This window comes from Dendrobates tinctorius, unplaced genomic scaffold, assembly GCF_039654945.1.
Source record: "Dendrobates tinctorius isolate UK_male_01 unplaced genomic scaffold, ASM3965494v1 ptg000079l, whole genome shotgun sequence".
Taxonomy (NCBI): domain Eukaryota; kingdom Metazoa; phylum Chordata; class Amphibia; order Anura; family Dendrobatidae; genus Dendrobates; species Dendrobates tinctorius.
In genome coordinates this window covers 18797672-18819576 of record NW_027361747.1, presented here as the reverse complement: position 1 = coordinate 18819576, position 21905 = coordinate 18797672, and the positions used below count along the sequence as shown (strand labels likewise).

The 21905-nt window shown below is 48.0% G+C and overlaps 1 protein-coding gene across 3 annotated transcripts in view; it reads right to left on the bottom strand.

The window, feature by feature from the left end:
* CRACD (capping protein inhibiting regulator of actin dynamics) overlaps positions 1-21905 on the bottom strand; it is a 296879-nt gene that overhangs the window by 147042 nt on the left and 127932 nt on the right. For all 3 annotated transcript variants that reach the window (XM_073583577.1, XM_073583576.1, XM_073583578.1), the window contains one exon: positions 7809-7986. In XM_073583577.1, the coding sequence (XP_073439678.1) occupies positions 7809-7986 (178 nt within the window). The remainder of the gene's footprint in view (positions 1-7808; positions 7987-21905) is intronic.

The window sequence follows — 21905 nt, the reverse complement described above, 5'->3', positions numbered from 1 at the left end:
AATACAGTATTGAAAATAAGTATTTTAGGTCATGTATACAAACCCTTGTATAATTTAAAGGATTTGCGTCACGTTGATAAATGTTGCCTTTTGCCTTTTCAGGCCATATAAATTTCAAATAAAGAAGCTGTAAGGAGACAGACCAGACCTCAGGTACCTGCATCCCGGGTCCGGAACTAGAAGGGCTGCAGCCTCTGTTCCCGGGGGAAAGCCTGAGTGGGGTGGATCTCCCTCTGCTGCATGAGAGAAGGCTGAGAGAGACAGTTTCCTGCTGACAGGAGGGGGCGTGGAGAGCCAGAAAAGGGCGCGCAGCAGCCGGTAGATAAAGGGAGAAAACGAGCACGAAAGAGTCAGTCTGGCGCCGGCGCAGAGCAGTGCAGAGGGCAGCATGCAGAGCGGTGAGCAGCGCGATCTGCTTCCCCCATCAAAGTGTCCCAGTGTGGTGATGAGCCATATAGAAGGAGTCCTCGTCGCTTGCAGAGCAGAGCCATGCCATCAGAGCAGAGCTGTGTCAGCAGGGAGAGCCGTGTCAGCGGAGCAGAGCCGTGCCAGCAGTGAGAGCCGTGCACCCAGGGCGGAGCCGAGCCGGGTGTCGCAGCAGACCAAGAGAGGAGTGCTCCGGCTGGGATTACCAGCGCCAGGCAGACCAGCGTCGCCAACAGCGGGGACCAGGGAGAGCGGGACTTGCGGTGTGTGTGTCCAGTGACAGCCAGAGAGTACCAGGTGTCATGCACGACCTGACCGTGAGTACCGCACACGCGCTGCCTAAGAGGAACCACACAGGACTGACACTCGCACCCTGAAGTGGACACAGAATAGTTGTCCTGACCTTTGTGACCTCACTACATCAGTTGAGTCAGTTAAGGAGCCACGTTGGGCTCGTACCGTTCTGTGGCCGGTGCCTTTAATAGCCACAGCAGTATATGGACAAGGGGCAGTGGAAGGTATCGGAGACCGACCACTGTTACCAGAAGAGGGGGTATTATCATCTACCTGGCCCCACTAGAGAGGACACCGCGCCAGCCGTTACGGCGCAATTGAGTTTGCAACAGGAGCTGCAATTTAAGGACTACCTTACATCTATGCTAACGAACTGCCATCGTCTGAACCGATGTTATATCCTTTGCCTTTAATGTACCATTTGTATCCACTGACTAACCCTTTATCTCTCGACTCTTTAACTATTTACCTCCCTGCGTGGAGTATTCCCTGGTAAATAAACCTGTTAACCCTTGCTTTGCCTGCGTCTTGTCACTGCATTCCGCTTTCCTGCTTGTTACCTTACAAAGCCCCCAGAGATTTTTTTTCACTAGACACGGCTTCTCCATAACAAAATCAGCTGTTTGCTTGGCATATTTGTAAAATAAAAAAAAAAAATCAATTTTGGTGATAATTATTAATATTTTTCTTGATGTTTTACATTGAGAATTGTTGTATTTTTTTTGCCTATTTTTGCATTTCTTCTCTTTCATTGGTACCTTTGCTATTTTCTGATGTAAGGATATTTTGCCATTGTATTTTTCCATTTGAATTGAAAATACAATGAATTTGTTCCGTATTTCCGAAAATTATAAAAATCTACAGACAGATGTGTTACTGCTGTGACTGAAATTGAAATGCTGGAAGCACAGAGCTGTAGAAGCACTAACATATAGGGAAACAGCGGGACGTATATGTCTTTACTGCAAACCCGCGGGTGTTGTAATATCAGGTCTGCACATTGGGTATAGTTGGCTTCCATCAGTGTGTTCTTACCTAGGTTTTCATCGTGTTGTTGAGAATCTAAGAGTAGTTGTCAGGTCTGCATGTGAGTATGTGTAGACCCAGTGTAGGTGCCCTGCACCCATCGGTGCTAATAGCCTATTACCTATTAATACTATTATCTATTGCACCGTGTGCAGTTTACCAGACATATCGATATAGACCTTAGCACTCTGTAAATTTGCACAATTACTTGTATCTCCATCCACATCAGCAATGAGTAGGTTGCCACGTGGCCAGTAAACCACAGGTACTACCGGGATTTACAGGTAGGTAAAAGTAAAATATTTGTACCAACAATGGTCAGTGCAGGTATCCCTACATTATAAAATAGTGGAGCTCCTGTGGCAGGCTAGCCATCTCTGTGATCATCAAGACTAGGTCAGGTTTTGGATTAATCCTAGTAGTGGATTATTACTGACAAGACAGCATACTGCCTGCGCAGCCCTTTGTATGGAAAGCAATATACAGTAGTCATTTAGGGTGGTCTCACACTGTGTTCTGCCATGTCTGTTTGCTGTATGAACTCTTTAGGCCTGTATCAGTATATATTAATGTACTGTAAATTGCTATAACTTTTTACTGTTGTATGGAATAGCACACTTTGCAGCACTATTCCACCTGTAGAGTGTAAGCTCTTATGGTCAGTGCGGTCCACACCCTCTCCTGTAGAATGTAAGCTCTCATGATCAGCAGAGTCCTCTCTTTATTGTAGATGAGTGGTAACTCTTATGGTCAGAAAGATACTCTCTCTCTGTTACCTGCAGAGTGTAAGCTCTTATGGTCTGCTGGGTCCTCTCTCTCTCCTGTAGAGTGCTAACTTTTATGGTCAGAAGGATACTCTCTCTCTGTTACCTGTAGAGTGTAAACTCTTATGGTCAGCAGGGTCCTCTCTCTCTCTCCTGTAGAGTGTAAGATCTTATGGTCAGCAGGTTCCTCTCTCTTTCATGCAAAGTGTAAGTTTTTATGATCAGCAGGTTCCTCTCTCTCTTTGCTGTAGAGTGTAAGATCTTATGGTCCATGGGATCCTTTCTCCTATAGATTGTAAGCTATAATGATCAGTATGGTCCTTTCTCTCATTCCCCTATAGATTGTAAGCTCTTATGGTTAGCGGGGTTACTTCTCTCTTTCCTGTAAAGTGTAAGCTCTCCTAGTCAGAAAGGGTTTTCCATCTCCTGTAGATTGTAAGCTCTTATTGTCAGTGGGGTCCTTTCTTTCTCTCCCCTATAGAGTGGAAGCTACAGTATAATGGTCAGCATGGTCCTTTCTCTCTTTCCCCAATAGAGTGTAAGCTCTTATGGTCAGCGGGGTTACCTCTATCTTTCCTGTAGAGCAGTGGTTCCCAACCTTTCTGACCTTGAGAGCCACATTCAGCTTAGAGAGAGGGTCGCGAGCCACATCCAGCTCCCACCCTCCTCAAAGTAGTGTCAACGAAACCCCCATTACTGGTATAATCATAACCAAAGCTTGTCCACATAAATCACTCCAAAGAAGTACACTGAGATCCAGGGGTTGTTCCCACAAAACCCGCATTCAGTGTTCTCCCATCAAGGACTCCCAACACACTGTCGCATCCAGCTTTAAGAACCTCCTCTAACAGGTAGTATCATCCTCCAGCGTACCATACCTAAATCATCTCTAAACCCCAAGCCAGTACATGTGCATCCAGATCTGCTCTTCTGTGCAGGGCTACTGACAAAATTCACCATTTTGAGATGTTCTCTTCATACCTGTTTGCTAGACCTGGAGCTAAAGCACCAAGCTGGAAGACAGTCGAGAGACACAATTCATGGGATGGCGAGCCACGTGTGGCTCCCGAACTACAGGTTGGGGACCCCTGCTGTAGCGTGTAAGCTCTTATGGTCAGAAAGGGTTTTCTCTCTCCTGTAGAATGTAAGCTCTTATGGTCAGCAGGGTCCTCTTGCTACCCTGTAGAGTTTAGCTCTTATGGTCAGCATGGTCCTTTCTCTCTTTCCAATGTAGAGTGTTAGCTCTTATGGTCAGCAGGGTTACCTCTCTCTTTCCTGTAGAGTGTAAGATCTTATGGTCAGAAAGGATTTTCTCTCTCCTATAGAATGTAAGATCTTATGGTCAGCAGGGTTACCTCTCTCTTTCCTGTAGAGTGTAAGCTTTTATGATCAGAAGGTTTCTCACTATTTTTTACTGTAGAGTGTAAACTCTTATGGTTAGAAAGATTCTCTCTCGCCTGAAGAGTTGTAACTCTTAAGGCCCCTTCACACACAACGAGATCGCTGATTTTGTGATGCCACAGCGATCTCTCTGTGTGTGACACACATCAGCGACCGGGCCCCCTGCCAGGTATCGCTAATCGTGCAGGATCGTCCTGGGCCATTTTTTGATCTTTGCTCTCCCGCTGGCCAGCACGCATCGTGTGGCAGCGGGAGACCAACGATCAGCGACGATCCCAGCGCTGTAAGCAGACGCTGGGATCTGGTATCCAAGGTAAATATCAGGTAACTAAGCGGTGCGCATCATTTAGTTACCCGCTGTGTACCTTAGATACCAGCGTGCTCGCAGCTCCCGGCACGAGCAAGCTGGTATCTAAGGTACACATCGGGTAACTAAGCGACGCGCGACGCTTAGTTACCCGACATTTACCTTAGATACCTCGCAGCATCCTCGCTGGTCCTGATTGCTGGTGAGTCTGCCTGTTTGACAGGTCACCAGCGATCATGTAGCGAGGCACCAGCGATCTTGACAAGGTACTAACGTTGTCGGGATCGCTGGTGCATCTTTAAGTGTAACGGTACCCTTATACTCAGCAGAGTCTTAATCTCTCCTACAGTGTGTAAACTCTTGTTATCAGAAAGGATTCTCTCTCATTCTCTTTTGCCTGTAGATTGTTAACTCTTATGGTCAGCAGGGTGCTCTCTCTTGACTGTAGAGTGTAAGCTCTTATGGTCAGCAGGGTTACCTCTTTCTCTTGCCTGTAGAGTGTTAACTCTTATGATCAGCAGGGGCCTCTCTCTCTTGTAGAGTGTGAGATTTTATGGTCAGCGGAGTCCTTTCTCTCTCTTCTGTAGAATAGAGTGTAAACTCTTATGGTCAGCGGGGTTCTTCCTCTCTCCTCTTCACCACATGTGTTTTTCCCGAGCAATTACAAGCTATCTAGTATTCAAATTTATGAAAATTTATGACAATTATTTAAGTTGGCGAATTTGAATTTTAAAAGATCCACTCATCTCTACTGTCCAGCATAAAATCCTATAAACCACGTTGGTGCATGGTCGGTTTATGGTGTTTTTTTGTACAATTTGCACAAAATCGTAACAATAAAAGCACAGAAAACCAGCATGGGTATATCATACTGAATATGGGCAGTACTTTTGGGTGGAATAGGTGTCAACACAATAAGTAAAGAGACTAAATTATCCAGACAATAATTACTTCCTAGATTTAAAAATCACACTTCATGCTAGGCCCACAAAACGAAACCCCATTATTACATATTTAATATATAATATTTTTTGGGTGAAAAACCCCAGCATGATCTCGTCAACTTATAACAGGGTCAATCAGATTCTGCTTTAGAACTCATAATTTCAAAGTGGGGAATTGCACTCCGCAACATTATTCTTCCTATCAGATGTCATTTTCAATTGACGCTCTGATTGGAGCCTCTAACTCAAATGTGAATACGCATAAGACAAAAGGCACTACAAAGACAAGTAAACCAATATTAATTAAAATATAAATAAATACAAAAATATATATTATATTATACATTATTACACGTAACTTAATTTATGAACATTTATTATTTGTTTCTTTGCCTGTGTGAATTGGATGAGTTGTTACAGACATCTGGTGAGAATTTCATGTCAATAGCGCCTTTAAAAATATATTTACTTAAAAAATTGGTAACCTGTTCAATACTTATGTTGGCCAAAATCTCGCTATTCATGATCCCATCCATCCTCCCTTCAATACGGTGCAATCATCCTGTCCCCAATGCAGACAATCACCCCCAAAGTATCATGTCTCAACCACCATGCTTCATGGTTGGGACGGTGTTCTTGGGGTTGTACTCATCCTTCTTCCTTCAAACATGATGAGTGGAGATGATACCAAAAAGTTCTATTTTGGTGTCATCTGACCACATGACCTTCTCCCATGCCTCCTCTGGATCATCCAGATGGTGATTGGAGAACTTCAACTGGGCCTGGACATGTGCTGGCGGGTTATAAGAAGTTTCGCCCCCAGGTACATTTTGCCCCCGCACATCTTGCCCCTATCATTTCGCCCCCAGAAGATTCGCTCCCGCACATTTCGCCCCCAGTATTTAAATCAGGCCTCAGTCACACTACAATTTTGGAATCTGTTTATTTTTTTCGTGTTATGTTTTTGTAACACAAAAACGTTTTAGAAACGTTTGGAAAATGTCTTGTTAAAATTGCGGGCAAAATGCTCTGACACTAAAATGCAATCAGTTGTGAGGTTTACAGATGGAAACAGTTGATTTAACATGTCACAAAAGTGCAGCACTCTGTACAGTACTTTTGTGACATGTGGATTGATGACGGACGGGAATCCATGAACCACATGGACAAACTGGCGAAACATCCAAACACAAAATTCTGGGGGCAAAACAGGGTACAAACATCCGGGGGCAAACTGCAGTGGGCGAAACATCCTGGGGGCCAAATGCTGGGGATGAAATGTGCGGGGGCGAAATGTACCTGGGGGCGAACTGCTGGGGGCAAAACATGAAAATCCCGAGCTGGCATGAGCAAGGGGACCTTACGTGCCCTGCAGGATTTTTATCCATGACGGTCTAGTGTGTTGCTAACAGTATTGTTTTTAGATTGTGGACTCAACTCTTGTCAGGTCATTGACCAGGTCCCTCCCTTGTAGTTTTGGGCTGATTCCTGACCTTTCTCAGAATCATCCTTATCCTACGAGGCGAGATCTTACATGCAGCCCCAGACCGAGGAGGATTGACAATCATCTTGTGTTTCTTCCATGATTTAATAATTGTGCCAACCGTTGTTGCCCTCTCACCATCTGCTTGCCTATTGTCCTTGTAGCCCTTCCCAGTCTTCTGCAGGCCTACAATTTTGTCCCTGGTGTCCTTAGTCAGCTCTTTGATCTTGGCCATGATGGAGAGGTTGGAGTATGATTGATTGAGTGTGTGGACAGGTGTCTTTTATACAGGTAACAAGTTCAAACAGGTGCAATTAATACTAGTATTGAGTGCAGAGTAGGAGGGTTTCTTAAAGAAAAACCAACAGGTCTGTGAGAGCCAGACTTGCTGGTTGGTAGGTGATCAAATACTTATTTCATGCAATAAAATGTAATTTAATTATGTAAAAATCATACAATGTGATTTTTTTGGATTTTATTTTTAGATTCTGTCTCTCACAGTTGAAGTGTATCTACGATAAAAATTACAGACCTCGCCATTCTTTGTAGGTGGGAAAACGTGCTTAATCGGCAGTGTATCAAATACTTATTTCCCCCACAGTATATGTATGTATATAGATAGATAGATAGATAATAATACTTTATATGGTAACTATATAAAATAGTAATTGTATTGTCTCAAGCGTATTGAATTTAGTAGTAAAGATTATGGGGATACCACACTCACGATAAAATTGAAATCTGTTAGGGAGATGAGTTCTGGACAGTCCGGGATTTTGGGATTATCACTTGCTGGATGACAGGAGATTCCAATATTATAAAAGAAGAAGGTTTTACCCCCCCATCCTGTAGTCTTCTGCATCATGATGACATACCCACTGATTTTTAACAGCTTTGATCTTTCTAATGGGGTCTCCATCATCGCCCTGACATGCAAGTCAGTCAGTATGACCTTATAAAATGTTCTATCTAATCATCAGACACTTCAGTGTGAGTGCTGCTGCTTCTACCTGGTACACGGACCTGTCGTACTGGTCTGACATGAGTCACAGCTATGAATTATGGATCTTTTCTCGGTATCGCCTCCAGTTCATGTCACATATTTCATCAATCCAAAATACGGAGCACACAATGACCCAATGTATATAAAGGAATAAGCTAACCTCAGATCATCACATGCTTCGTCATCAGAGGGCAGGGTTGAGTCCAGGTTGATGCACACGCTCCCGATAGACCGGCTGGGCTTAAGTTTGCCTTCTTGAAAGTGAAGCGAAGAAGTTTTCTTTTTCTTTTTACCAAACAGTTTTCGTAGAGGTTGAAACTTTCCTGTCCTCTTCTTCTCTGTAGAGAGGAAACACACGGTGTTATCAGAACTGCCAGCACTAAGGCATGGCCGCCGTCACTAATAATAAGATAGGACAAAGTCAAAGTGCAATAAGCAGGAATATGAGCAAGCACGCGCTCGGAATGAATGTCTTGCATTACCACTGCAGCAGAACGGAGATTATAAAGTCATGCGTTAATAAACAGATTTCCAAATCACAACAGTGTCCCTCTCTGGCGGTTCGGTGAATATATCTGATCGCACTCCACTGAATATCTGTGTCAGGATCATAATCCCAGACATGTCATTTCGTAAAGAAAGGTGAGAAGCCGTACATGGACGATGGTTCTAAAGTTTTATCAGGATCCGTGAAGAATCGAATATCAGAAGATTGTGAAAAAGAGGAGGATGTCTTGTCAAGATTTCTAAGAAAAATTCTGAACACCATGTGTCTGGCACTTGGGGCGGCCAACCGTCCAGAACGTGCAGGAGAGTTCGTAAAAATAAAGCACTTTTTTTTGCTCTGTCGGTAAGAGAAAATCAAGGTGTCTGTGATTTTTTTGAAGATGAAAAAACTTTTTTCATGTTACAGTTTACAGTGAATGCAGCCGATATCTCACATCAAAATTATTAGTTGTAGACATGGATCACTTATAATCATAATGATTTCTTATAGATTTATTATCCCTAAAAATTATTGTCTGCGTGATTTTAGTTGGCAACTCTGATAGCTTGTACTGAATAGCCTAAAAATTAGCAAAACTAGAGCAAATTTTTCTTAAAGTAGTTGTCTGGGATTTTTAAACTACTGGCAATGAAATGAAAATATGTTAAAGGGATTTTCCAGGCTCAGAAAAAAAATTGCAATCAATTCATGTGCCAAATTGCGAAAGTGCCAATGTCCACACTGTAAGGGTTTCCCTTTTTTTTCCAGATTTGCATACATGCGGTCACTTGCTTACTAGACACAAGACAATTCCACTTTAGACCTTACACATATTTACATGGAGTATAACTAAAACTATCAATACATGGTATCCTGAAATTGGCTGGTTTATTAAATCCATTATGAAATAACGTATTAAACCATTTCTTGGGGAGGATCCTTAAATTAAGAGCAGCTATAATGAGCATCTGTCTCTCTCTGGAGGATGCAACACGTTTGTGCATTACACGGACGAACTTTATAAATGAGCAAAGTGAATAGTCAGGCAAATGTTAATTATTTGCTAATTCATCGAAAAATGGAAGTGTGACGACTCCTGGAGTGGACCCTCTGGGTCGTGGCACCAACCCGCCCAGGGCGAGCTGACCTAGTGAGGACCACCCCCTATACAGGGAGTGTCAGGGGCAAGCCCCAGGGGGTAAGGTACTTCGACTGCTGGCACCAGGCGGCCAGCTCACAGGAGACACGAGTGAGTGTGTCTGTAGGGACGTGCAAAGCGGGATGCGTGCAAAGGAGCACGCCAGAATACAAAGCTAGACAGCAGGTGTGCCAGGAGGCACAACAGAGTACTAGAACGGAGTACAGGATAGAGCGTGTGCCAGGAGGCACAACGGAGTACAAGGCAGAGTGCAGGATCAGAGCGTGTGCCAGGAGGCACAACAGAGTACAAGGCAGAGTGCAGGTTCAGAGCATGTGCCAGGAGGCACAGCAGAGTACAAGGCAGAGTGCAGGACCAGAGCGTGTGCCAGGAGGCACAACAGAATACAAGGCAGAGTGCAGGTTCAGAGTGTGTGCCAGGAGGCACAGCAGAGTACAAGGCAGAATGCAGGTTCAGACCGTGTGCCAAGAGGCACAATAGAGTACAAGGCAGAGGACCCGAATACAGCGCACAGCCAGGCAGGGACATGGCAGACCAAGCCAGGAAGCACAACAATAATCAGGCACCTCCCATAGGAAGAGGTAGCCTGATATAGCACCTGAGTCCTAGAACTTCCGAGTCAAGTCCTCCAGTATCTTAGAGAGGACAAGACCAAAGACAGAGCTGGGCAGAGCGTGCGTGTGCACTGGAACATAGCGCAACCACGGAGCTAGGAGCGAGAGGTGCACGTGCGCACCCGACGGGTCCCTCGGAGCGGCCGCGGCACCGGAAGTGGTGACGACGAACCCAGGGTGACAGGCGGCGTGACAGTACCCCCCCTTTACGCCCCCTCTTTCTAAGGCTGGAAAGAAACTCCAGAAGGAGCAATTTATAGTCTCTCTGGGTTCCCATGACCTTTCTTCAGGACCAAAACCCTTCCAATCAATTAAGAAAAGAGTTTTCCCTCTTACCTTCTTCATAGGCAGAATGTCGCTTACCTCAAACTCGTCCCCCATGCCAACAGGCTGGGGAGTGTGGCCAGTAGAAGGATGGAACCGGTTCAATACCACAGGTTTGAGGAGTGACACATGGAAGGAATTGGGAATACGGAGCGAAGGGGGTAATTTCAGTTTGCACGCAACATCATTAATGCGCCTGATAACCTCAAAAGGACCAATGTAACGGGGACCCAGTTTGTAAGATGGTACCTTAAGGCGAATGTACACCTTGTCACGAGGAAGATATGGGGAACGTCCAGGCGCCTCTTGTCAGCGTGTTGTTTCATCCTGTCACGGGCTTTCTCGAGAGCGGTTTTGGTCTCCTGCCATACCCTGGAGAACTCCACGGATAGAGAGTCGGCCGCAGGTACCCCGAGACAGAAAGTACCGGAAGAGGCAGACTGGGATGCTGTCCGAAAACGATGAAGGGAGACTTGGTGGACGATTCGCTGGAGTGGTTATTGTAGGCAAATTTGGACCAAGAAAGTAGACCGACCCAGTCGTTTTGATGAGCATTAGTAAAGTGCCGGAGATAGGAAGTAAGGATCTGATTTGTGCGTTCCACTTGCCCATTGGTTTGGGGGTGATAAGCAGAAGAGAAGTCCAATGTCACCTTCATGAGTCCACAAAGAGCTCTCCAAAACCGGGATGTGAATTGAACCCCTGTCAGATACGATGTGCAGCGGAAGCCGAAGGTAGGCCGGGAAGAGGAACGAAATGAGCCATTTTCGAGAATCGGTCTACAACCACCAGAATCACCGTGCAACCGGAGGAGCGAGGCAAATCGGTAATAAAATCCATGGCTATGTGCTGCCATGGAACCGAAGGTACAGGAAGCGGAAGCAGAAGACCGGAGGGTGGCTGCCTGGGCAAGAAGCCCCAAAGTCTTTGACATCCTGGGAAAGGGATGGCCACCAATAGTAACGGGAAATCAAGGAAAGAGTCTTCTTGACACCAACCTGGCCGGCAATCTTGGACGAATGTCCCCAGTTCAACACTCGTCTCCGGTTGTTCTCAGCCACAAAGGTTCTTCCCGGAGGTAACGTGGTCAACCTGATAGGAGCCACGGTAATCACCTTAGACGAGTCGATGATATGGGAAGGCTCTTCTTCAGCCTCAGTCGACTGGAAAGACCTAGACAACGCATCCGCTTTATCGTTTTTATCGCCGGGCCAAAAATGAAGTTCAAAGTCAAAGCGGGCGAAGAACAGGGACCACCTAGCTTGCCGGCGGTTGAACCTCTGAGCGGACTGGATGTACGCCAGGTTCTTATGGTCCGTATAGATCTTGAACGGATGTATGGTGCCTTCCAGTAGGTATCTCCATTCTTCTAAAGCCAATTTAATGGCCAGCAGCTCTTTGTCGCCAATGGAGTAGTTTCGCTCAGATGGGGAAAAAATTTTAAAAAAGAAGCCACACGTGACTAGGTGTCCGGAAGATGACCTCTGCAAAAGGACTGCGCCGACCCTGGCAGAAGATGCGTCCACCTCGAGGGTGAAAGGTCTATTAACCTCAGGACGATGAAGCGCTGGAGCCGAGGCGAAGGCTCGTTTCAAGGCCTGGAAAGCTTCTTCTGCCTCAGGGGACCAAGCATTCGGGTTAGCCCCTTTGCGGATTAGGGAAGAGATAGAGTGAACCAACGATGAAAAATGGGGGGTGAACTGCCGATAGTAGTTTGAAAAGCCGAGGAAACGTTGGATTGCCTTCACTCCATGGGGCCATGGCCAATCGAGAACGACAGACACTTTCGCCGGATCCATTCGTAGACCGGAGTCTGAAATAATGTACCCCAGGAATGGCAAGGACGTCTGTTCGAAGACACATTTTTCGAGCTTGGCGTAAAGGCGGTTCTCTCTTAAGCGCAAGAGGACTTGGCGCACATTTTTTTCTGTGAGCAGACAGATCAGCGGAAAACCCGAGAATATCGTCCAAGTAGACTACCACGCAGGAGTACAGCCTATCCCGGAAGACGTCATTCACGAACTCCTGGAATACCGCTGGGGCGTTGCAAAGACCAAAAGGCATGACCAAGTACTCATAGTGACCATCTCGGGTGTTAAAGGCGGTCTTCCACTCGTCAACGGAGCGAATGCGGACTAAGTTGTAGGCCCCACGAAGATCCAACTTGGTAAAAATTCGTGCTCCTCTTAGTCGGTCGAAGAGCTCCGGGATCAGTGGTAGTGGGTACTTATTCTTGACTGTGATATCGTTCAGCCCTCGATAGTCTATGCAGGGACGGAGGGAGCCTTCCTTCTTTTTGACAAAGAAGAATCCTGCTCCTGCGGGTGAAGAGGACTTGCGGATGAAACCCTTGAAAGAGTCTCTTGGATATAATCTGACATAGCTTGGGTTTCAGCAGGCGAAAGCAGGTAAATTGTGCCCCTGAGTGGGGTAGCGCCAGGAACAAGGTCAATCGGGCAGTCGCATGGACAATGAGGAGGCAGAGTCTCAGCCTCCTTTTTGTCGAAGACATCCGTGAAAGACCAATAAGCCGACGGCAGACCTGTAGGTGCCGAGGACGGACAGGTAAAGTTCATGGGATGGACGGACTACAAGCACTTCTCCTGACAAGATCGCCCCCAGCGGAGTATGTCACCCGACCGCCAGTCCAGGATTGACTCATGAGTCTGTAACCAAGGGAGACCAAGAAGCAGTTCGTGGGAAATAGTCGACAAGACATGAAAGGAAATCTTCTCCCTAGTGCAGAGCTCCAATCTGCATCTCAATCTCCTCAGTGATATGGGTAACGGTCTCCTGCAAGAGTTTACCATTGACCGAAGCAATTACCCGAGGAGTCTCCAGGGATCTGACAGGAATCTGGTATTTGTTAACCACCTTGAGCCTAATAAAGTTCCCTGCAGCTCCTGAGTCTAAGAAAGCCTGTTAGGCTATGTGCACACGTTGCGGATTCCACTGCGGATTTTTCCGCGCGGAACCGCAGGTAAAACCGCAGGTAAAGTGACCTGTGGTTTGGTCTGCGGATTTGCCCTGTGGTTTCACACCTCTACTATGGTAAAGGTGTGAAACCGCTGCGGAAACTGCACAAACAATTGACATGCTGCGGTTAGTAAACCGCAGCAAAACCGCGCGGAAAAATCCGCACCGTCAGCACAGCGTTTTTGAAACCCCATAGGGTTTCATTGTACTGTACATGGTCAGCGGAACTGCTGCGTTTCCGCAGGGCCAAAACCGCTGCGGAAACGCAGCAGAATCCGCAACGTGTGCACACAGCCTTAGGCATCGGGTTCCTGCAGCGGTTCAGCAGGAATCCAGAGCTTCACATTCTGCGGTCTCCCATTGTCTCTCGACAGTGCGCCTGCTACCGAGCATTGTCGATAAGCGGCAGTGTCTGTTGCCGCACTGCAGTCTGCAGTTCCCCTTGGCGTCCGCAGTAGCGTCGCCGCATGTACGGTAGGTCTAGACGGACGCTGACCCTCTGCCTAGGGCCCAGTTCCTGTGACCATACACCGTGCGTGCACTTCTCTGAGACCTGTGGCATTAACAGGCTCAGCCTTTTGTGTTTATCACATAGGCGCCTCTGTGAATTAACAGAGATCGCTCAGCGCACCCGGGTGACGTTCAACCCGCGTGTGTTGTACCGCCATATTGTTTGTCCGTGATTATCTAGTAGCAGTGTTTAAACCTTCTGCACGGTGGACCCCGGGCGGCGAACGTGCTTTATGTTATTTTATATTTAGTGCGTTCCGCTGTCCCTAACATTATACTAGCGCCAGGGTCTGGCTAGTAATGGCGGGCCAACAGCAGCTTCTGCAGTACATTTGGCAGCTGGAGGGCAGGTTGGCTACTCTCGAGAGTGCCACCTCAGCTGCACAGTTTACTGAGGCTGCTGCTCAGGCAGTCGCAGAGGCTGTCTCACGTGTGTCCACGTCCACGCCTGCACTGACAGTTTCCCGCCTCCCGTTGCCTGATAAATTTTCTGGCGACAGCGCCTCCTGCAGGGGTTTCGTGAGCCAGTGCTCTATCCAGCTTGAGTTACTAGCCGCACAATTCCCTACAGAATGGGCCAAGTTGGGGTTTCTCGTTTCCCTTCTGTCGGGCGTTGGAGTGGGCCACGCCACTGTGGGAGCGTGGTGACCCAGAGGTTCGGACCACTGCTCAGTTCTTAACATCCCTAAAGCAGGTCTTTTTAGAGCCACGGGTCACTCACGACACCTCTCTCCAGTTACTAGCGTTAACACAGGGATCCCTCTCGGTCAGCCAGTACGCCGTCCGTTTCCGGACATTGGTTTCCGACCTGGAATGGCCTGATAAGACCCTCATCCCTGTGTTCTGGAGAGGTTTGGCGGAGCATGTTAAAGATGCTCTATCTACCAGGGAGGTTCCCGTAAGTCTGGAAGAGCTGATAGCCATTTCCACCCGCATTGATCTCCGTTTTTCAGAGCGCGGGCTGGAGCGTGCTCAATCCAGACGGAAGATTAGCTTGCCTCCCAACCTCTTTGAACCTCTAGAACCACCCGAGCCAGAGAATTTACCTACAGAGCCCATGGAGGTGTCCCGTGCCGATCTTAAGACGCGTCCGGCACAAAGCTCCACACGCTGTTATCAGTGTCGACAGTCTGGTCACCTGGCTAACGGGTGTTCGCAGCGGCCGAAAAAACAATCGCGTCCACTGGTAATTGGAGGAGGTCTATTCGCTATGGAGACCTTCTCCCCCAAACCGGCACTCCTAGGGACGTTAGATAGCAGTGATTCCTCCTGGGAAGTAAAGGTCACGGTGGATTCCGGGGCACAAGGGAACTTTATGTCCTCGTCCTTCGCCCAACAGCACCCTATCCCGTTGGTACCACTTCCTCGCCCAGTGCCCATCAGGATAGTCAACGGGTCGATCTTGTCATCCCAGATTACCCACCAAACAGCACCCCTTAGGCTCTCAATTCCACCATCTCATCAGGAGACGCTGTCCCTGCTCATTATGCCAGAGGGCATCGATCAGGTGCTCCTCGGGGTTCCTTGGCTCCGTTGCCATTCCCCTCATATAGAGTGGTCCTCGGGGAAAATATTGGGATGGAGCAAAGACTGTGTGGGAAGGTGCATGGGGGGGCAGCGTCCAAGTAGCCTCTGTGGAGGTGCCTGCGGATCTTTCCGCGCCCCCTACTGGGAATCTGAAGACCAGGGCTCCGGTCGTCCTCAAGTCAGTGCCGCCGGGCAAGACCTTTGTCCCGCCTCACCTGCGGTCCAAGGTTCTCGCGTGGGCACACGCGTCAAGGGTGGGTGGTCACTTTGGCTACAAGCAGACCACAAAACTCCTGGCAAGGTCTTATTAGTGGCCACACAGGGCTCGGGACACTAAAAAATACATTCAGGCATGCGCCTCTTGTGCTCGGAGCAGCTCCTCTAAACAGAGGCCAGCTGGGTTACCGTATCTCTTGCCGGTAGCAGACCGGGCAATGGAGGTTTGCGACAGTTTGGGTCGCACCCCGCATGTCACTCAAGCCTCTAGAGAGAGAATGAAGATGCCCCCCGATACATATCGGCGCCCCACTCCAACTTCTGCTCCTGGCGACTTAGCCATCCCTGACGCCTTCCACGTGTCCCTTCTCAAATCTGTTCACATGTCCCGGTTTTCCGAGTCATCTGCCGGGACATCAGACTTGTCTTCGGATGAGCCTGAGGCCTATGCCTCTGTGGGACACAAGGTAGTACGTGGCAAAAAACTTTATTTGGTGGATTGGAGGGCTCAGGAGGGGGGGTAATGTTAGGCATCGGGTTCCTGCAGCGGGTCAGCAGGAATCCAGAGCCTCACATTCTGCGGTCTCCCATTGTCTCTCGACAGCAGGGGAGATTGCTTAGCAATTCCGGCATCCCAGACGCCCTGCCCAGACCTGCTCTGTGGGTCTGGCTGTTGCTGCCACCTCTGGGTCTGCAATAGCATTGCAGGCTGCTCAGCAACAAGCCACTCCAGAGGCTAAGTCCCTCCATCACTCTACTGAGCATGCTCACGAGACAATCTCCCATTGGAGATCGGGAGTCACATCCCCAGGTCCCTCTCGTAAGTTGATTGGTCCATCACAGGGATCTGGAAGCTTCTGGAAGGTCCCGGCTATAAAAGGTTCGCATGGCCGCTCGGCCATGCGCTATTATAGTCTCTAGTTGCTAACTGTGTGAATGATGGTGGATGCATGAACCTGCGAATGACTCACTAAGATCCCCTCCCTCTGATATTACGAATGTGTACCGGGACTTAGGCTTAGAGTCAGCGCCAGTCAGTGGCAAGCTACAAGCCACAGCAGCATCATCAACAGTGCTAGCGTCCGACAGTGCGCCTGCTACCGGGCATTGTCGATAGGCGGCTGTGTCTGTTGCCACGCTGCACTCTGCAGCTCCCCGCAGTAGCGACGCCGCACACACGGTAGGTCTAGACGGACGCTGACCCTCTGCGGAGGGCCCAGCTCCTGTGACCATACACCGTGTGTGCACTTCTCTGAGACCTGTTCTCGTTAACAGGCTCAGCCTTTTGTGTTTAACACATAGGCGCCTCTGTCAATTAACATAGATTGCTCAGCCCACCCGGGTGACGTTCAACCCGCGTGCGTTATACCGCCATATTGTTTGTCCGCCATTATCTAGCAGCAGGGTTTACACCTTCTGCACGGTGGACCCCGGGCGGCTAACGCACTTTACGTTATTTTATATTTAGTGCGTTCCGTCATCCCTAACAAAGCCTCTTCAGAATAGCGCTTGGAGTCCACATGCAACAGAACAGACACGATCAAGGGGGGACAGAAGTCACGTATACCTAGGGAGGCCTCTCCTACCACTCCTAGGCAGAGAAGTTTCCCGGCTTCTTGGAACAGGAGCGAAGAAGATGAGAAGGACTCCCACAGTAAAGACAGAGTCCTTGTGTGAGCCTCTCATTGCGGCGCTGCTCGGCCATCTTGAAACGGTCCACCTGCATAGGCTCAGAGACGGAGACCGTAGAAGAAGGCACGGGTCGTGAGCGGGGAGGACTGCAAGTAGACGGAGGGAGACGAGGATATCTTCTCTCTATGGCTGCCTCACGGGTACGCTCTTGAAAACGCAGGTCAATGCATGTGGCAAGAGAGATCAACTTCTCCAAAGAGGTAGGGGTATCCCGGCCCGCCAATTCATCTTTAATCTGACTGGACAGACCACGCCAGAAGGCCCCCACAAGGGCCTCATTGTTCCAACTGAGTTCGGAGGACAAGGTGCGAAACCGAATGGCATATTGTCCTACTGATAGAGTACCCTGGTGGAGTTTAAAGAGGGACTCTGTGGCAGAAGCCTTGCGAAAGGTGTCCAAAAAGGTGGAAAGCTGAGAGACGAGGGGATCATCACACTCCCAGAGAGGGTTTACCCATGCTAACGCCTCCCCCTCTAAGTGGGAAACAATAAAAGCTATCTTCGCACGCTCTGTGGGATAGTGCTGCGGCAAAAGCTCAAAATGTAACCGGCATTGGTTCAAAAATCCACGACAAAACTTAGGGTCACCACTATATTGGGGTGGCTTGCATAAGCGAGGCAGCGGGTGCGGAGCCGAGAACTGTGCAGAAACGGATTGTATGGAAAGGAGCCGATCATCTACAGACGCCATATAGTTGAGGATATGAGCCTGGGTGTCGCGTTGCTGCATGAGTTCTTGCTGGAGGCTAGCCAACTGGGAAGCATTCCCAGGGTCGGAGGACTGTAAGGCAGATAAACGGGACTCCATGGACTTGAGAAATGACATAATCCTAGTCTGGTTTTCCCAGAGGAACACCAGCTCCTTTTGGACGGGCACCGTGGTACCAGAGGAGTCCATGGCCTGATTATACTGTGACCCTCTGGGTCGTGGCACCAACCCGCCCAGGGCGAGCTGACCTAGTGAGGACCACCCCCTATACAGGGAGTGTCAAGGGCAAGCCCCAGGGGGGTAAGGTACCACGACTGCTGGCACCAGGCGGCCGGCTCACAGGAGACACAAGTGAGTATCTGCCGGGACGTGCAAAGCGGGATTCGTGCAAAGGAGCACGCCAGAATACAAAGCTAGACAGCAGGTGTGACAGGACGCACAACAGAGTACTGGAATGGAGTACAGGATAGAGTGTGTGCCAGGAGGCACAACAGAGTACAAGGCAGAGTGCAGGATCAGAGCGTGTGCCAGGAGGCACAACAGAGTACAAGGCAGAGTGCGGGACCAGAGCCTGTGCCAGGAGGCACAACAGAGTACAAGGCAGAGTGCAGGTTCAGAGCGAGTGCCAGGAGACACAGCAGAGGACAAGGCAGAGTGCAGGACCAGAGCGTGTGCCAGGAGGCACAACAGAGTACAAGGCAGAGTGCATGTTCAGAGCGTGTGCCAGCAGGCAGAGCAGAGTACAAGGCAGAGTGCAGGTTCAGAGCGTGTGCCAAGAGGCAGAGCAGAGTACAAGGCAGAGTGCAGGTTCAGAGCGTGTGCCAAGAGGCAGAGCAGAGTACAAGGCAGAGTGCAGGTTCAGAGCGTGTGCCAAGAGGCAGAGCAGAGTACAAGGCAGAGTGCAGGTTCAGAGCATGTGCCAAGAGGCACAATAGAGTACAAGGTAGAGGACCCGAATACAGCGCACAGCCATGCAGGGACACGGCAGACCAAGCCAGGAAGTACAACAATAGTCAGGCACCTCCCATAGGAAGAGGTAGCCTGATATAGCACCTGAGTCCTAGAACTTCCGAGTCAAGTCCTCCAGTATCATAGAGAGGACAAGACCAAAGACAGAGCTGGGCAGAGCGCGCGTGCGCGCTGGAACATAGCGCAACCACAGAGCTAGGAGCGAGAGGTGCGCGTGCGCACCCGACGGGACCCTCGGAGCGGCCGCGGCACCGGAAGTGGTGATGACGAACCCGGGGTCCCGCCCATCAGGTGGGAGCGGCGTGACATACAGTACGTATTACAACCCTAGTATTGTCAAATTGGAGATCTACCATTGGTTCAAGATGAGTTGAAATTTTATTTCTAAGGATGATTATCTAATGCGACTTACATTGATAAAAGCCATGAATAAGGCTGACCTTCTGTGCTAACCATCTCTGTGCTTTCAGCAATTAACTGAGCGGGATGAGCGAGGATCTGGACGTTTTCTACCTTTTTCGTTGTAGCAATCTTTCATTATTCTACTTTAGTTAAGCTATTGCCACTTATTTTATTCCCAATGGCTACATCCAACTGCTCAGTATTTACTCTACACATTTATCTCTATTTTGCCTTCATAAAGGACAATAATATGAGAACATAATGCATCATCTAACACAATCTAAAAAAACGATAAAAAAAAATCTACAGGATATCAAACAAATACAGCTACAGCGACAATTGTGCAGATGACGGTTTATTGGATTTTAAATGGAAGATAATACAAATTTTAACTGCAAAAACAAATGTAAATGAATCAGCTGGCAAATGCCTCTTCTTCCCAAAAGTCTGGGTATTGATCGGGAAAGGAAATTTATTTCCGTCCCGATTAGTGTATTATGTATTATGCTATGAAAACGGCAGTTCTCTTCAGTTTACAGGCGATCGCAGCTATCCTCATAGAACCTCGTTTCTGGGGGACGTAGCAGTTAATAATGGCAGATGGTCCAAGGACTCTTTGTAAATCTTGTTTCTTTCCTTTTTTATCTGCATGAACAAATGTGAATCTTAAGTGGAAGGCAATTCCTTTCTGCACTCTTGGCCTGAACTCTAAACTAGAGACTGAAATATTTATCATATTTTCAGATAACTGCAAATAAATTCATAATATCTTAGCGATTGAGCCATAACTTGACATTATAGTGATCTATCTTTTATTTTACTCACATACTGTATATAGCACCACTAATTCCACAGCACTTTACAGACATCATCATCACTGTCCCCATTGGGGCTCACAATCTAAATTCCCTTTCAGTATGTCTTTGGAGTGTGGGAGGAAACTGGAGAAAACCCACGCAAACACGGGGAGAACATACAAACTCCTTGCAGATGTTGTCTTTGGTGGGATTGCAACACAGGACCCCCCCATTGCTGGGAAGCAACTGTGATAACCACTGAGCCTCCTTGCTGACTTAGGCAATCGGTCATAAGCATATGCTAATGAGGCTAGAAGTGCATTGGGGGCATGTTAAAGCTTACCAAGTGCATCAGTCTTCATCATTGCTTGGTACCTAATGCCAAGTTAACCCCTCTCTGCCATCCGACGTACTATACCGTCCATGTGACTTGGGCCTGTCTGATCATGGACAGTATAGCACGTCATCGTGATCGACCGAGCACACGGGGGTGTGCGGCCGATAGCCGCCGGGTGTCAGGTGATTCTCACAGCTGACACCCGGCACTAGGTGCCAGTAGCAGTCACAGACCGCTCCTGGCACTATAACCCCCGAAATGCTGTGATCGAACACGACTAGAGACTATTCTGAATTTGTTGCCAATGATGCAGGGTGCCACAGTTTTGTTATCAGATGCCTGTGGCCCTCACAAATGCAGCCAGGAGAACGTTGTAGCTGAAAGTGAGACAGTTCACTGTAGTTCATCAGCTGATCAGCTCCGGTGATCTCCCTTATGGCACTACTGCTGCGTGAGAAAATTCTCATGCAGTACTGGTGCCATAAGTGAGAGCACCAGAGCTGATTAGCTGATGAACTCCAGTGAACTGTCTCACGGCAGCTCAGTGATACACTGTGGGAGCGATAACCTCCTGTCAGTGTATCGCCAGTGGCTGGGTAGAGCAGTCATATCTCCCGATGTGACTGTTCTACACGTGAGATCAAAGTAACATAGTTAGCAAGGCCAAAAAAAAATATTTGTTGAGCCTATATTTCAACAGAATAAATCCCCAGATCTACGTCCTTCTAAAGAACCTAATAACTGTAAGATACAATATTGTTACGCTCCAGGAAGACATCCAGGCCTCTCTTAAACCCATTGACTGAGTTCGCCATCACCATCTTCTCAGGCAAGGAATTCCAGATTCTCACTGCCCTAACAGTAACGAATCCTCTTCTATGTTGGTGGAAAAACTTCTCTCCTCCAGATGCAGAGAATGCCCCCTTGTGACCGTCACCTTCCTTGGTATGAACAGATCCTCGGAGAGATATTAGCATTGTCCCTTTATATACTTATACATGGTTATTAGATCGCCCCTCAGTCGTCTTTATTCTAGACTAATTAATCCTAATTTTGCTAATCTCTCTGCGTATTGTAGTTCCCTCACCCCCTTTATTAATTTAGTCTACTGCTTCATTTTTTCTAATGGCAATTTGCATATACTCCAGAATGTTATAAAGAGTGATCAGCTTAACAGCAATTACTTGCAAAGTCAATATTTGCCTAGAAAATTAACTTTATCCCCCAAAACACATTTCAACATCATTGCAGCCCTGCCTTAAAAGGACCAGCTAACATCGTTTCAGTGATTGCTCCATTAACACAGGTGTGGGTGTTCATGAGGACAGGGCTGGAGATCAATCTGTCATGATTAAGTAAGAATGACACCACTGGACACTTTAAAAGGAGGCTGATGCTTGGCATCATTGTTTCTCTTCTGTTAACCATGGTTATCTCTAAAGAAACATGTGCAGTCATCATTGCACTGCACAAAAATGGCCTAACAGGGAAGAGTATCGCAGCTAGAAAGATTGCACCTCAGTCAACAATCTATCGCA